The 16,674-nt window shown below is 44.7% G+C and overlaps 2 protein-coding genes across 2 annotated transcripts in view; one reads left to right on the top strand and one right to left on the bottom strand.

The window, feature by feature from the left end:
- Positions 1 to 7,618, top strand: part of lsp1a (lymphocyte specific protein 1 a) — a 46,901-nt gene extending 39,283 nt beyond the window's left edge. Inside the window, exon 14 of the mRNA XM_085464870.1 lies at positions 7,178 to 7,618. Within this exon, the coding sequence (XP_085320996.1) occupies positions 7,178 to 7,200 (23 nt within the window). The 3' untranslated portion in view covers positions 7,201 to 7,618. The remainder of the gene's footprint in view (positions 1 to 7,177) is intronic.
- prr33 (proline rich 33) lies at positions 513 to 15,839 on the bottom strand. The gene is made up of 3 exons (XM_085464869.1): positions 15,643 to 15,839; positions 15,233 to 15,281; positions 513 to 6,834 (listed from the first exon to the last, which is right to left on the bottom strand). The coding sequence occupies exon 3, from the start codon at positions 6,817 to 6,819 to the stop codon at positions 3,745 to 3,747; it is 3,075 nt and encodes a 1,024-aa protein (XP_085320995.1). The 5' UTR covers positions 6,820 to 6,834; positions 15,233 to 15,281; positions 15,643 to 15,839; the 3' UTR covers positions 513 to 3,744.
- Positions 15,840 to 16,674: the final 835 nt, after the last annotated feature.

Below are 16,674 nucleotides of genomic sequence, written 5' to 3'. Positions count from 1 at the left end.
GCAGTGTGCAGCCCTGGCAGTTTAAAGTTTATTCTACATCAAAGCATCATTAAACTCTAAGCATTGATTCCACTATGATGCCTGAACCATCTGGCGAGCTGGCTGATGCATGTAAGCGTGTGAATCAGGGTAAAGGGTAAACTGCTGATCTGTTGTGATGTTCAGAAGTGTCTTTCAGCTTGTGATCAGCAGGAAGCTGTTTCAGCTTGTCTCTTTTCTTCATTCAATTCATTGCATGACTTAAAAATATACTGATGTAATAATAATGTATACTTTATTGATCCCCGTGGGGAAATTCCTCTCTGCATTTAACCCATTCCCTCAGTGAAGCAGTGGGCAGCCACTGGGTGCCCGGGGAGCAGTGTGTAGGGACGGTACCTTGCTCAGGGGTACCTCAGGGGAATCGAACCCCCAACCTTCATGGGGCCACCACTCTACCTACTGAGCTATCTCTGCCCCTGATGTTCCACGCTGAATTGAACCTATGGGCAAGAAAAATGTACATGTTGAGAAACATTTAAGTCAGACTGTTTATTTTTCATTACCTTTTGTGCAGGGCGGCAGTACAGCAAGCTTCACGTAAGAAAAAGAAAACAGTTCAAAGTGCTTCACTTTAAATAAAACAGCAGTGATAACGAAAATACAGCAACAGAGACAGAAGTCACAATTTGGTTTTATTATGAAATGCTAAGCTATGTTCAAACAGAGTAACCTAGATAGAGATATGAAAATGAAAAGAACTGAATTTGGTAGAGAAAGATTTCTTTTACATTTTCCAACTGTAGGAAAGTAAAAAATCAGAGCAGTTTTTATTTCCTGTGTTACTGTAAATAAACTGAACATGAGGGTAACTCTGCTTAAGATTTATTTTGACAGTGTCAGCAACTAAAGATGACTTTTATAAGCTGTACCTAGAATAATCAGTAGCTCCAACACACACGTTAAAAAGATCACTAGTGAAAGACTTCTCCTGACTCGGGCTGGACAAAAAACAAACAAAGCTTTTAAAATAAAGTTTGGAGTGCCTACCATGCATTACAGTCAAATCCCTTCTGTGCATCTTTACCTTTGACCTCACAGATCACTATCCCACTGACCTCCATCACAGTGGAGGCTGCTCTTCATCGTTCTTCAAACAACTTTCACACGCTTTTAGCTCATCAACCGTCTTTAAGTCACAGTAAAATTTAACATGTTGAGCTGAAAATCACTAAAATTATTTTATAGTAATTTGAACTTTATATGGGAATTATATTTTTCATAGCAAAGCCCAGTGCTTTATTTATGCAGCATTTACCACCGTATACAGCTACCAGTAAGCATGTGTAAAAATGTACTGCGGCTCAATATGTAACCTGTAAACATGAAAATTATAATATTAGTCAGATTTAAATAAACTCCCTCCAATTTGCCCTTTTTTTTTGTTAGATCATAGTGATTTTAAATTATCTCAAAAATGTTCATGCAGTGTGATTTTAAGAGGGTTTATTCGCAAAACACAACCATCTACAGCCTGAAAAACAAAATCATAACGAGAAGTCTTACCCTAAGGTAAGTAGCACCAGTTTGAATAAAACTGCATATTTGAATAATAATTGAACAAATTATGTATCATAAAATCACTTACATTTTATTTATTAGCCATAAAAACATATTTTTATTCACTAAAAGTTAATTTATTTTTCTAAGCATCCACATTTCTGTAATAAAAGTACCCTATGGAGTTTTCTGATCACTATTAGCAGTATGTTGTGGTTTTTACATACACTATAAGACCTGTTTCATGCAGTTAGAATATCTCAATTTTAATCTCTCTTAGGTTTTGTCCTTTTCAATACAGTTGGTAGAGTGAAGCCAAAGCCTAAATTTGTAGCAATGCACCAACAAAACAGAAAAGATGAAAGCTAAGAACCAGAAATATAAGAACCATATTTTCAAAATGCTTTGCAAATGAAAATTACACTCAACACCCTGACCTTTTAAACACCTAACAGTAGGGGAGACCGGGGATAGTTGTAACGTGGGTCAGTTGTAACACTTCCAATTTCTCCAATCAGGGCTAAGTTTCAAATGATGTGACTCATCCTGTGCATGCCCAACTCAGTTGTGCTATCACATGTGAAAAATCAGCACATTTTGTCAAACACAAACAATTTAACACGAAAAAAAGTAATTTGTATGCCAAAAAGTAAGTTTTTCTACTTTATTTCAATTTCTAATAGCATTATCTGCTTTGCAGTTAAACTCATCAAACTTAAATTATGTTATTTGTATGTCTATGGGGATATATTCTGTGTAAGTCTTTAGTGCTAGTGTTTTAGCCGTTGGCTGTAATGTTAGCTAGTTCATGGCTATAGGAGTCTGGGTCAGTTGTAACAGCAACAGTCTGGGTCAGTTGTAACAATAATGCAGATGTTACAACTTACCACACTATTACTTTAACTTATATTAAACAAGTTGGGGCAACAACATCAGCAGAGAGAGGTTCACTGGTCGCATTTGTATATGCGGTTAATGCCATTGGCAACACAATTCCTCCACTGTTTGTGTTCCCACACATACATTATGCAGACCACTGTGTCAGAGATGGACCAGTAGGAAGTACTGGTAGTGGAAATAAATCAGGATGGGTGCACGAAACAGATTTCCTCATCTTTCTGAAGCACTTTGCAAACCACACCAAGGTAAGCCATGATAAAAAGTAATGGAATTGCGATGCTGGTGAACAACTACATTTTTTCAGCTTCATTGTTATGTTCAAAATTGGTGCAAGAGTTGTAGGCTATAATGCCCACTGAGCCAATGAGGCCAAACTCAAGGAAGACCAACCAAAATGAATGAAATATTCAGTTATAGAAAATTCCATAATTTGTCTTTTTTGGGGGGTTGGAATATGTTCAAAAGCTAGATTTCTGCATTCTGTCACACACACACACACACACACACACACACACACACACACACACACACACACACACACACACACACATAACTACATAAATGGCTCTAAGTGCATTCATGTGTTGAATAAACAAAGATTACATGTTAATGTTTTGTTAGTACCCTTATTTCATTGTGTTACATTTCACCCCAGGATATGTTACAACTAACCCAGACTATGGGGTTAATTGTAACATTTCACTCTTTGTGTTTGAGACCATACCATGCAATGGGTAATTGTGCTGCAGAGAAAATAGTTGCACTATTTAATAGCCGAGACATGTAAATACTTTGCATTACATTTTGAATCCACTACCTTAAAAGAGCTCCAATTTACAGACAGAAATGTCAAAAATGTTACAACTATCCCCGGTCTCCCCTATGTATGTTTCTTAATAGAAAACTCCACAGGGCACTTTTAAAATCTCGCTAATTCATAATCTAACAGTGTCTGTTTATTGTGAACACTTTGAAGAAAAGAACAAACGAGAAGCTCTTACAACACTTGGTGTGATGTCTCAATGACTTTAAGACAAAGAGAGCTCTCTTTCAAGCTAATCCACAAATACAGACATGTATGCTAACACCCTGACAGCCAGTCACACAAAGCATTTGTCAAGTATAAAGTTCTGACCGAAGTTTTCTTCAGCACTGCAGCAACAAGGGACTAAGACTCCAGACTTTTACATTGTTTCTGTGGCTAAGATTTTCTGCATCTGTACATTAAACATAGAATCCTGTTTTGGTTTTTTGTTTTTTTTTGTTTTTTACACTTTTGTCTTGGCACTTCATCTTGGGTGTAGCTTAAGAAGTGGTGAACCCCCTTGCTGTTCTATTAAAGTCTTTTGGTTCCTCATCTTTACCTTTTCGCCCAATCAGGCCCATTTCAAATACAGTGGAAATTTTTGTGACCGGCCTCGATGCTGCCTCTTTGAGCTTTTTAGCATCAAATTTTGGACTGAAAAGCAGCACAGGCAACCTGTACGCGAATGACGGTATTTCTTTCAGCTCATCTTTTCCCTCTTCTTTCTTCTCCTCCTCACTTTTATTTAACTCAATCTGGTGCATGATGTTCTCCTTGGAAGAAAACATTTGGAAGAGGACAGCGTCCCACATTTGTGTCGCCTTGGGAGAGTCTTTGGTTTGGTTTTCATTTTGGGTGCTGGGCTCGTCTCCAGCCTTCTCCACTGTTTTTGTCTCCTTCTGGTCCTGCCCCGTGACCACCTTCTCAGAGCCTGTATCTGGGAATTTGGGCTCCGCCTGCTCCACCACCATGTGTGTCTTGAGCCTTGACCAACCGCTCGCTTTAGATTTCAATCCCTTCGGCTTTAATATGGCTTTAAGAAGAGACTCGCCTGCTGGTAGGCTCTCATCACTGTCCTTTTTCTCAGGTGCCAATTGATCTCCTGAAGGTGATTCTGTTTTCCTGTCCTGTTCTTTGTCTGCTACAGCAGCAGAAACCTTAAGCAGAGGAAATGCTGCAGTACTTGGCTTTGAGCCTTTAGGTGTGATATTAGTGACATTTACAGGTTTTCCTTGTTCCTTTATTTCTGCGACATCAGCATTTTTCTCAGGTATAGATTTCTGCTCAGCAGTCGGGACTTTTTCTTTACCTAGAAGCTTCTTTACTGCCTTCAGGGGATCTTGGTCTCCACCTTTAGGCAAAGGATGTTTGGTTTCAGGAGTCTTTGGTTTAGTTTCTTGAATAAGTGTTTCCACTTTCTCATTCTCTGCTGTTGAAAGTATAGTTTTTGGCATTTCTTGAATGATTGTTGTATCTCCTTTTGCTGCAACCAGACCAGATACAGTGCTCTTCTCTTGTGTTAACATCGCTCCAGGTGAGTCAGATGCTTGTGTAACAACAATAAAAGGGACTGGAGGTGTGGCAGCAACCTTCTCATCTCTCTGGTGGTAGTGAGCAACATTTTTTGGTGTTTCTTTGACTGTAGATGGCTCAGAGGGTTCTTGGCTGGGGGCTTTTGATTCTTCAGAGATCTCTCTTTTAGCTTTATCATCCTCTTTAGTCAGCGTAGTTGAAACTGAAATATCAAATGCTGGAGAGTAAGTTCTGATTCCTCCATAAGCAGCGTATTCAGCCGGTGTGAGTCCACGATAACCAGACTTTGACTTTTGAGACACTTGAGTTGGTGTTTTAGGTCTCTGAAAGCCTATAGGTGACCCACTTAAAGGTGATGTCCCATAGGTGGGTGTCTTTGGTCTTTTATAGCCAGGTGATGTGGTAATAAGTCGGGATGCCTCATATGTTGGAGTCTTAGCCCTCTGATACCCAGTCACTGCTGGTGTTATTGAAGTTTTGGGCTCTTCAGACCCAGTTGAACTCTTTCTGCTTGACAGCATGGGTTCCGACTTTGACTTTCTAATACTTGGTTGTATTGGTTTTGCTGAAGGCATCATGTCTGAGTGGATGTCCCTATTTAATGTTTGTTCAAGAGGCACTGTAGTCTTCACACTTTGGGAAGCAGATGAACTGCTTACCACTGTTTGAGGTGCCCTCGACCACTCTGACTCTACTGTGACTGGTGACACTGCAAATAAGAGAGGATTGGGTCTTGAGATCTCAAATACTGGTGTTGCAGCGCGGTTTACATGGTGCGCTGGTGTTTTAGGCCTTCCTGCTGCAGTTCTTGATGTTTGGAACTCATAAGTTGGTGTTTTAACTCTGATTTCAGCTGTTGGGGTGACTTTCTTGATTTCAGTTGTTGTTGGTGGGGCTCTTTTGATTTCAGCAGATGGGGTGACTCTTTTGATTTCGGCAGTTGGCGTGACTCTTTTGATTTCGGCAGTTGGCGTGACTCTTTTGATTTCGGCAGTTGGCGTGACTCTTTTGATTTCGGCAGTTGGCGTGACTCTTTTGATTTCGGCAGTTGGCGTGACTCTTTTGATTTCAGATATTGATGTGGCTGTGTTGATCTCCAAAGCAGGAACAATGGTGGCATTAATCTCTGCTGTTGGTGTAATGCCTCTCTTAATATCTGAAGTTGGTGTTGTTCTCTGAGTAGCTTGTTTTGTCTCAACTGGTGTCTTACTTTGAGGTAATGTACTACCAATAGCAGTTAATCCAGCTGTGTCATACACTGGTGGCATCCTGGAATTCTCGTAAAAGGATGTGCTTGCAGTGTACATCCTAATTTGAGGGACATCAAACATGGGTTTGGGTGATTTTGAGGGTTCGGTTGCTTTAAATGTTGGACGTGGACTTCTGGGTTTGACCAGTGGGGTCAACACAGTGAGAGGTCTAATCACTGGCTGACCCCCAGCTATTGTAAATGGAGTTGGACCTGGACTTCGAGGTTTTGAAGGTGCGGTTGCTACAGCTGTGTCCAATTCAGCAGCAGATACTGTCACCTCAGAAGCCAACAGCAGCACTTTGGGTGGCCCTGGCTGAGTGACTTGTCCCAGGGCTGCTGAGACTCCTTCAGGGTAAACTGGGTAAGAAACTGTGGTGACATGTTGAGAGTAAGAGTATGAAGGCATTGCCACTGTTGGAGGTGACATCCTAGCTCCTCTGCCATAAGCTGCACGCTGTGGGTATGGCGATGCCACATGCTGATACGGAAGCCTGATGATGAACCTTGGTGGCTGTTGGTTGCTGTAGATGCTCTGTGGTGTGTCTGGAGTGCGAGGTGGGGTGGAGTGGTCACTGTGCTCAAGGTCAGGGCTTGCTTCATTTACAGGGGAGAGGCTGGAGCGGAAAAGTGCGGTAGACTGTGATGCTTGAGCAGAAGCTTTTTTCTTGGCAGTCCTTTTGAGGAGTTTCTGAAGCCGAACGTTGTCCTTTCCAGGCTTGGGAAGCAGGGGTGGGGGGTACTGCTGGGAAAGCAGGCCTGGCTGGGTGACACTACCATAAGCGACAGCCATGAGTGCTTCAGCACCCTAAGGAGAAAAAAGTCACAAGCTGTCAAAAACTAACAAAGATTACAGCTCTGGACCTGTACAATACCAAACTGGTCCAGATGCCAATAAATAAATAAGATTATAATAATGGTTGGTTCCTCGTCTTTAGTTCTGACTGTAAGTCAATCATTGATTTAAATTCTGTCTTTAACATTGGTCATTGAGCTTTTTCTTTCAGAAATGTAACCAGACTCACAGCATTTTATCTTAACTTAACTTAAATTAATGAAGGATTTAGTAAGTTGGTCCTGAAAATGTTTCTGAAAATTGCGCAAATGGGAGTTTGACTGTTTTGCAACAATTTTCTTGTTGTTTTTTGCAGATTTATGTCACAGTGATTACTGAAATGGCGCTGCTCTTCAAGTGGTTTCCATCTTGATCTCACAACAATGTGCTGGTGATACAGACATCTAACACAAGTAACCAGAACCAGAAAAACTTTGTTAATACCTACAGGGAAACTGTTAAATAGCGGTTTCTCAAGATTGTGGAGGTTGTACAATTATACAAGAAAGCATCAGCTCAAGCCCAAAACCATTTGATCATTTAATGTTTATATTTAACCGATTTTCTCTTTCTTTCCATGTTTTCTTGCATTGCATTTCTAGTATTGTGTATATATCTGACTGTAAACTTTGCTATTTGTTTTTCTTCTCCTCTGCAGTTTTTGGTAAATCATAATTCAAGTCTAGTTGATCACTGAATGGTGATGTTTTGTGAAATATTAAATGTATGGGGGAGGGGTCCTATAGAAATCATCTACATTTTAAGATAAGATAAGATAGAACTTTATTAATCCCTCGGGTGGGTTCCTCTGGGAAGAAATTGCATAGAAGTGTTGGTTCACCCTTTGACGTGTTACATGTTCTGAACTTAAACCTTTGCTAAAGAACAATCTTGAAAAGAAGCTGGACTTGGGAGAGATTTGAAACACAGCTGACATTTGCTATCTTAATTTCACATTTACTGCCTCAGTATACACTTCTTCACAAAACCACTAGATGTCTACATAATCTGTTCCACTGTTTAACTTTGATTACAATGCAGCAGCTTGTTCTGCTTGCAGGAAGATAAAGGGGGGCAGTTAAAGTTGGTGTGTATGGGACTGATACTGCAATTCAGAAGACTAATAACATCCAAACTAAATGACATTTTTCACCTTTAATGTCCTGCAATGTTTACCTGTATGTGTTTTTAAGTCATTTTCTTGATTAAATTAAAATCTCTTTCTTTTTTTACTTGAGTTGTGTCTTCACTTTAGCTTAGTTTGCTGTTTATTGCAGTTAAATTTGGAACTATCACCTGAGACCGTGAATTCATCTGGAAAGTGTTTAGTAAGAATGCAAATGTGACTCTTTTTGCAACCACAGCAGTCACCCTCCGTTAGCCTTCTGAACAAATATGTAGTATTCAGTTTTTAATTGTTCTTTATTGTTCAGACTTGGAAGCTTCTCCAACGTTGCTCAGTAAAGTCTATAATTGGTAATAACACTACCATATAATTGGTTCACGTCCCACTTATGCCAAACTCAACACGGCTATAATGCAGGGGAGGGACTGTTTCCAGTCTTGGTAGAAATGGAATCCATGGGATGAGCAACCAGTTGGACAGGCAGCAGTATACTGATCCATTACTTATTACCACAAATATATTATCATTATTATTTACATTTTTCATTAAAGGCAATGAACAGCAAAAAATAACCCCTTTAACCAGAGAGCTAGCATGCTTTTACTATCCACTAACCAGGCACCTATAGTGTACAAAGTATGGTAAAATGATATTGGGTTACTATAGACTACTAAGGTTTCAGTCTGTTTCAGAAATATTTTATTCCCAATTTTAGCAATACAAAGGTATTCCATTGGAGACAGATGGAAAAGATGTGCATTCTTAGCATATGAACAAGGCGTTAGTCTGGCAAGAGTTAAAATACATCAACTTCTCTCGAAAAGTTTTTCCTGTGCCTCAAACACTGATGTCCTGATGGAAGACGGATATTGGCAATTCAGGCTGAAACACCCACCCAAAGAATCAAGCTGAACTCCTCCTGCTCTATGATACCCCTTCACAGCTGATGCTGGAAGCCTGTTTCACAGCCTAATTTTAGTTTGAAGGCAAAGCGGACGCTGGCCAATCACCTGCTTTCTTTTTTTAAGACTCCTGGTTTTTTACAGGCCGCATCACTTTCCTAAATACAATAAATCAGAGAGCTGTGATGCGGATTCTCAGATGGAGTCTCTGCAGGACCAGCTGCCTTAAAGCCATCAGATACAAACTTGGTGTAACAGGAGAACTGAGTAAGATGAATGTATATAAATGCAAGCTATATTTCTCCATTGACTGCAGCCGCGTAGTCTATTCTTAGTAAACTTACTGACTTACACAGAAATCTTTTCACAAAATTATATCTTTGTCTTAAAGAATTGTCACTTTAGTATTTTTTAGTATTTAGTATCTTTAGTATAAGTATTTTCAGAGTTCAACAGAAAGTCAAAGAAACGGGAAGAAACTGTCAATTTGTGACCTTAAAATCTTATAACTGAATCTGTAGATTCCCAATAGACAATACATTATTTACAGTTTGCTATACATCAATATCAGAGCTAATAATGTCAAGTTTATTATGGCTTTCATTCTACATGTTCAAGATTTAAGGTTATAAAATGTGGGGAGTTGCAATATGATAATTTTCATAGATGGAGGATAATGTGTATTAGTTTTAATTCACCTCACGTTCAGTTATGTAGTGCCAAATTACAACAACAGCCACATAAATGGGCTTAATACTGTAAGGTAAAGACGCTACAGTATTAAGACGCTACAGAGAAAACCCCAACAATCAAATAACCCCCTATGAGCAAACACGTAGTGAGAAGGAAAAACTCCCTTTTAATAGGAAAAAAACTCCAGCAGAACCAGTCTCAGGGATGGGCAACCATCTGCCACGACCAGTTGGGGGGTGGAAGTGAAAGCGGATGAACAAAATAATGAGGTGACAAGGACAAAACACAGACCAAGGGAGATGAAGACGATTGACATGCTTAAGTGAGATATAAACATGGGGACTGAAAAGAGGTGAGTGCAAAAGAAAAGCTTACAGTGATTCACATGACGTATCGCAGCGGTCTGAACAAAAGCTGAAAGGTAAACTGGGAGCTGGTTCCACAGGAGAGGAAAGGGACCCGATGGCTGAAGGCTTTTCCTCCCATTCTACTCTCAGAAACTCAAGAAACCTCAAAGAGCTCTGTTAGGATACTATGGTACTAGAAGGTCTTTAAGATCAGGTGGGACTGATTATTGAGAATTTTGTATTTGAGAAAAAGAATTTTAAAAGAATTTTAAATCCAATTGTTCAGCCACCAAAGAGAAGCCAATGTGGGAGAAATGTGATCCCTATTTTTAGCCCCTGTTTTTCAGCAATACTCAGACAAGATGTTTCTAATTTTATAGATACTCCAAAGAAAGAAAGAAAGCAGATCTACATATTAGCTGAATATGTGCACTCAAGGAGATATCCTGATCAAAAATTGCTCCCAGGTTCCATAGTGTTGCCGGCGACTAAGGTAATACCGTCCAGTGTATTTAGACAACATGTTTCTGTGATTTTTTTTTTAGATGTTTAAGAACAATTTTGTCTGAATATAGAAAAAGTTATTACATCCAGGCCTTTATTTTATTGTAGTCTTGTCAAGGGTAGTGTCGTGGATGAGAGGAGGAGGACCCAAACGCTGGACTCACAGGCAGGTAGGTGAAGGTGGATGTTTATTGCCGAAGGAGTGAGCAAACAGTACAGAGGGAGGAAATGGCTGGCTGACTGAATGAATGAATGAACTAAGGACTGACTGACTGGACATACAGACGACATCGGACATACATCATTAACATCAATGACACGACCGAGAACTGGTGAAACCGAGGAACTTAAATACACAGGTGGATGATGACAATGATTGGAAACAGGTGAGTACAGGGCTGAACATAATCTGACTAATGACACGGGAGACAAGCTGACACGGGAAAAGACAGGAAGTGAGAACATTAATGTGGCGAACCGAACTGAACATGAACAAACTGAAATCACTGGGTCAACGACCCAGGAACCCTGACAGTACCCCCCCCTCCAAAGGCCGGCACCCGACGGCAAAAGGAGAAAGAAAAAAAACCCCAGAACAGGGCGGGCGGAGGGGGCCCAGGACGGAGGGACGGAGTCCACACCAAGACAGTTCAGGGGGCCGACCGTGCGGACGGCAACGGCGGCGACGTGGACACAGTTCAGGGGGCCGACCGTGCGGACGGCAACGGCGGCGACGGCGGCCACTCAGGCGATGGCGGTCCGGGGGCCGGCCGCGCGGAAGGCAGCGGCGGCCACTCAGGCGATGGCGGTGCAGTTCAGGGGGCCGGCCGCGCGCAAGGCAACGGCGGAGACGTGAAAACAGTTCAGGAGGCCGGCCGTGCGCAAGGCAACGGCGGAGACGTGAAAACAGTTCAGGAGGCCGGCCGTGCGCAAGGCAACGGCGGCGGCGAAGGAGACGACGGAGCAGTTCAGGAGGCCGACCGCGCGGGAGGCGGCGGCGACGATGACAGCGCTGGTCCGGGGGCCGGCCGTGCGGAAGGCGACGGCGGCCACTCAGGCGATGACGGTGCAGTTCAGGGGGCCGGCCGCGCGGAAGGCAGCGGCGGCGGCTCTCCAGTGTCAGGCGCACCGGCCGAGGCCCGGAGGGCACAGGACCAGGCGAAGCACAGGCTGAGGAGGCTGCAGCAGACGAAGGCTCTGAGGCTGCAGCAGACGAAGGCTCTGAGGCTGCAGCAGACGAAGGCTCTGAGGCTGCAGCAGACGAAGGCTCTGAGGCTGCAGCAGACGAAGGCTCTGAGGCTGCAGCAGACGAAGGCTCTGAGGCTGCAGCAGACGAAGGCTCTGAGGCTGCAGCAGACGAAGGCTCTGAGGCTGCAGCAGACGAAGGCTCTGAGGCTGCAGCAGACGAAGGCTCTGAGGCTGCAGCAGACGAAGGCTCTGAGGCTGCAGCAGACGAAGGCTCTGAGGCTGCAGCAGACGAAGGCTCTGAGGCTGCAGCAGACGAAGGCTCTGAGGCTGCAGCAGACGAAGGCTCTGAGGCTGCAGCAGACGAAGGCTCTGAGGCTGCAGCAGACGAAGGCTCTGAGGCTGCAGCAGACGAAGGCTCTGAGGCAGAGGCCGGGCCGGGCGTGGGTGCAGCTGAGGCAGAGGCCGGGCCGGGCGTGGGTGCAGCTGAGGCAGAGGCCGGGCCGGGCGTGGGTGCAGCTGAGGCAGAGGCCGGGCCGGGCGTGGGTGCAGCTGAGGCAGAGGCCTGACCAGGCGATGCAGGCGCGGAGGCCTCTGGCCGGAGACAGGCAGGGCCAGTAGGCCCGGAGGCCCCTGGCTGAGGAGCGGCCGGGCCAGCGGGTACGGAAACCCCTGGCTGAGGAGCGGCCGGGCCAGCGGGTACGGAAACCCCTGGCTGAGGAGCGGCCGGGCCAGCGGGTGCGGAAACCCCTGGCTGAGGAGCGGCCGGGCCAGCGGGTGCGGAAACCCCTGGCTGAGAAGCAGGAAGGCTCACAGCGGGCTCTGGGTGCTGTGGCTGCAGGTCCGGGAACTGGACGGGATGGTGGACAGGTGACTGGGAAACAGGAGGCGACTGGACTACAGAGCACTGGGCGGCAGACTGGACTACAGAAGAGTGGAGGACAGGTGGAGACTGAGCTACAGGTGAGTGAACCGACTGGAGTGAAAGCTGAACAGCAGGTGAGGGAACTGATTGGACTAAGGAGACTGATGGATAAACAGAGGCCGGTGAGGCTAATGGCTGAGCTAAAGAGTGAGCTAGTGAAGGGGACAACAGTGCAGCCTGGGCTAATAAAGCTGGGGCCTGAGCAGGGGACAGTTCAGCTAGTCTAACCAGTGATACTGCGAGGGCGTGAAAAGCTGGATCAGGAGGTGGATGAAAGGGTGAAGTAGTAGGTGGACCGGTTAGCTCTTCCAAGCCTCCAGGGAGGTCAGGCTGGGTTCTGGCTGCCCTCAGCCTGGGCGCTGGGACAGACACAGAAGGTGGCTGGACACCAGTCACCCCCACCTGAGAAACAGGAGCGGGTGTGGAGGTAGACTGGGTCGCAGCTGCCCTCCTCCTGGGAGCTGGCACTGGAGTGGGTGTAGGCTGACTGATAGGAGTGGAAATAACGACTGGGTGAGCGACACTGACAGGTCTATCGGGTTGTATTCTGGTCTTTCTGCCACCACTATTTACAGTTTTTGACCGAACAGTCTTTGGGGAGCCAGAGCAGAAAAAATCTTCCCAGTCCACATCATCCTCAAGGAGGGAAACTCCCCATGAATCAGAAGAGAGTCTGTTGTGTGTTTTAAGTGGATAATCAGATGAGAGGTGTGGAAAACAGTCACTGGAACTCACCACCGGGAGTTGCTGAACAGAGTCCGTTTTATGGCGGCGTGTGCGCCGCTTTCCCCGGGAAGAGGAAGCGGGCCGGGTAAACGGCTGAGCCTCTGGCGCGGTAGCCTCCGCTGAGCCGAGATGGGAGGTGTAGCCGCTGTGCCGTGGCGAGGCGGAAAGGCTGGAGAGTGAAAAGGCTGGCGGGCGAGCGAGGAGCGAGGCGGCGGGAGAGCGAGCGGCCGAAGCTTGGGCTGTGACGCCCACTCTCCGCGGCGAATGCTCCGGTGCAGCTGAGGCAGCAGGTGGGGGAACGTGGCGTCTCCGAGGCCCGCCCAGAGCCAGGCGAGTCCCCTCGAAGACGCGCTCTCTCTCCGCGAAGAGCCGCTGTTTTCCCCGAAGCCCCTCCGTCCAGCGAAGGAGCGCTGCCTCCTGCCGCTCGAAAAGTTCAGGGTCCGCTGGGTCCACAACGCGGGGTCGTGTCATTCTGTCAAGGGTAGTGTCGTGGATGAGAGGAGGAGGACCCAAACGCTGGACTCACAGGCAGGTAGGTGAAGGTGGATGTTTATTGCCGAAGGAGTGAGCAAACAGTACAGAGGGAGGAAATGGCTGGCTGACTGAATGAATGAATGAACTAAGGACTGACTGACTGGACATACAGACGACATCGGACATACATCATTAACATCAATGACACGACCGAGAACTGGTGAAACCGAGGAACTTAAATACACAGGTGGATGATGACAATGATTGGAAACAGGTGAGTACAGGGCTGAACATAATCTGACTAATGACACGGGAGACAAGCTGACACGGGAAAAGACAGGAAGTGAGAACATTAATGTGGCGAACCGAACTGAACATGAACAAACTGAAATCACTGGGTCAACGACCCAGGAACCCTGACAAGTCTAACTAATTGACTTGTGTCATATAGCTTCATGCATAGATATTTCTTGGTAATAGTGATGCTAGAGAACATGTCATGGAGTCACAATAATCCTGTACATTCTCCAATGTCAAAACCAGTAGAATCAATAAATGGCTGATTTTTGGGTATCTCCCTATTATTTAGTGAGATGATTTACTTTGCACGTAGACTTTTCTTTCTTTCTTTAAATTTAAGAATTCAACATATTTACCTTGTGTTGGTGTTATTATTTTGAAAAAAAAAAAGGTTATATTTGCTTTCCCAGTCAGGCCATAAATCATAGTTTGATATTTAATACCAGACAGAAATGGAGGGCAGCTCCATCACATATCCTCTCATGTCTCACCCCACATAAATAAAAGCACACATATAGACGTGTATGTCTATATAGACCTTATGACATCACAGCTCCCAGACGCCTGATAGGGCCTGGGAAATATGTTGTCACTGAGAATGTCCAATCACATGACAGCACCACTTAACAGAAATGGATCATGAACCTCAGACTAGGAGATATATTTTCTAATGGACTGTTCTGTAGTTCTTTTTTAATTAATGGAAAATGAGACAGCAGAGTCGAGGTCAGCTTAAAATAAGATGCAGAAATGTTTTTGATAAGAAGTAATAAGAAGGTTCGTGTTACAAATAAAGCAACGCTGACATCATGAAGTCTGCAAAAACGAGTGTTTGATACCCTCAGTTTACTATGTGTGTCACCTCAGTGAAATGTAGGCCAGTGCTGGTTGTGTTTTAGACCTCCCACCCACCCTTGCATGCACACATCTCCCTGTCTGAACCTGCTGCCTGCCTGACACATGAGATGCTCACTGCTCCTTTTAAGGCTTTGGTAGTTTTGGTATTTGGAGTGCCTTCAGGATGCTAGTTCAAAAGAGGAAAGAGTAATAATAGCTGTGTAATAAAGGCCAAGCTGCTCCACAATGCCCTGCTTAAGCAAATGAATCCACCCCAAAAAGTCATTAACCTGAAGTTATGACGATCAATCACAGCAAACAGTGGTTTTTGATGAAAAATGGGAGAGCTTACCAGGTAAAAACTTGTTGCTGATGTTCAAAAGCACTCCAGGCAGGTTCCCCTTAACAGAACAGAGCACAGGTTCAAGCTCATTGTAAAACAGTGAGCAGCTTTATTCTCAAGAACTACACAAAAGAAGATAAGAGTACAGTCAATCTCATTGACCTCATTGCAGAAGAGGACAAATAACCGAGAGGACAGAGTGTGTTTTTGAAGCCAAAACAGTGCGTGATTAGCACCTAGCTCATCCCTGCTGGTGCTTTAATGTTGCACTGAGGACAAGAAAAAGCACCCTGAGCTCCCCAATCACATCAGACACCTTGGTGCCGAGTTGGGGGGGGTTGATTCTGCCTCACTAACCCTGCGAACAGTGTCCCTACGCTCTATTTGGAGAACAAAAGGCGTAATTATGGTGTGTTTACCTGTGCGACTGCTGCTTGGGGGGCGGCCGGCCGGCTGCTGCCTGCTTGTCCCAGCCCGGAGTGTCAGAGCGGCAGGTTCATGTTGAGCCCAACTCGACCCCCCTTCTGCAAATGGAAGGAACAGGCGCCATGATAATCCAAAAATAAATCCTGAGCCCTGCGAGCTGCTCAGTGACAGCAGCGTAGTTGTGACAGCAAGGCGAGCTGAGGCGAGATGCATCACTGACAGACCACGGCACCTTAGGTTTCACCACCTCAGGGCTCTAAAACTGGGGTCTGAGGGCCTCCCAGGGGTCCTTCAGGGGTGCACCAAAGGTCCAACAGAGGGTTGTGAAGTGTGCTCCCAAGAATAACAAATGCTTAACTTTCTATCAGTCTATTAGCATCCTTGTTGCTTCAAGGGTCCTTATTGATGGGACTTTTAATTTTTTGACATTTTTGAACTGTGTATGGTGAAACTAAATCTAAAAATCAGACCTCATTTTAATTTTCTAGTCAGAAAAAAGAAGTCTCCCAGTGGCTAACCTTAAAACCTTCAAACAGGTTTTATTTAAGCATCCTCTCAGCGCTGTTATCACTCGTCACCACTCTCTGGTCCTGGGTTTTGTGTTGCTTTTTGTTTTTGGTTTCTATTTGGTTTCACTGCTAGTGCTTTTGATGTGTACAATGATGTGAAAAAGTGTTTGCCCCCTCCCAGATTTCCTATTTTTTTGTATGTTTGACTGGAAAGTTGGGCAGTAAAGGGCTGCGGGTTGGACTCAACGCAGTGAGCAAAAATGGTGCCCTTGGGTAAGTAATTTTAAATCCGGATAGAATTGCAACCAAATAAGCTAGAGGAATAACTTTATTGCATATGAAAATGTAATTACATATGCATTCAACATGTCTCTGGTTGTGATTTCCTTTGTGCACGCAGCAACAAAAACATCAGGTGTTCATAGCACTTTCTACATTGGAATAAACATCATCATGTTGTCAACAGGAACTGTCATATGGCCGCCATTACCTGCAGAAACCAAAAATGATGTCGTA

This window comes from Copadichromis virginalis, linkage group LG7, assembly GCF_057382275.1.
Source record: "Copadichromis virginalis isolate Kocher_CV1m ecotype Utaka linkage group LG7, C_Virginalis_male_GT1.1, whole genome shotgun sequence".
Taxonomy (NCBI): Eukaryota; Metazoa; Chordata; class Actinopteri; order Cichliformes; family Cichlidae; genus Copadichromis; species Copadichromis virginalis.
Note: the sequence above shows the minus strand (reverse complement) of the source record. Positions and strands in the feature narration are given on the sequence as shown.

What these genes read in the sequence shown, in the direction of transcription:
- prr33 (XM_085464869.1), bottom strand. Translation starts at nt 6,819, where the DNA reads ATGGCTGTCGCTTATGGTAGTGTCACCCAGCCAGGCCTGCTTTCCCAG.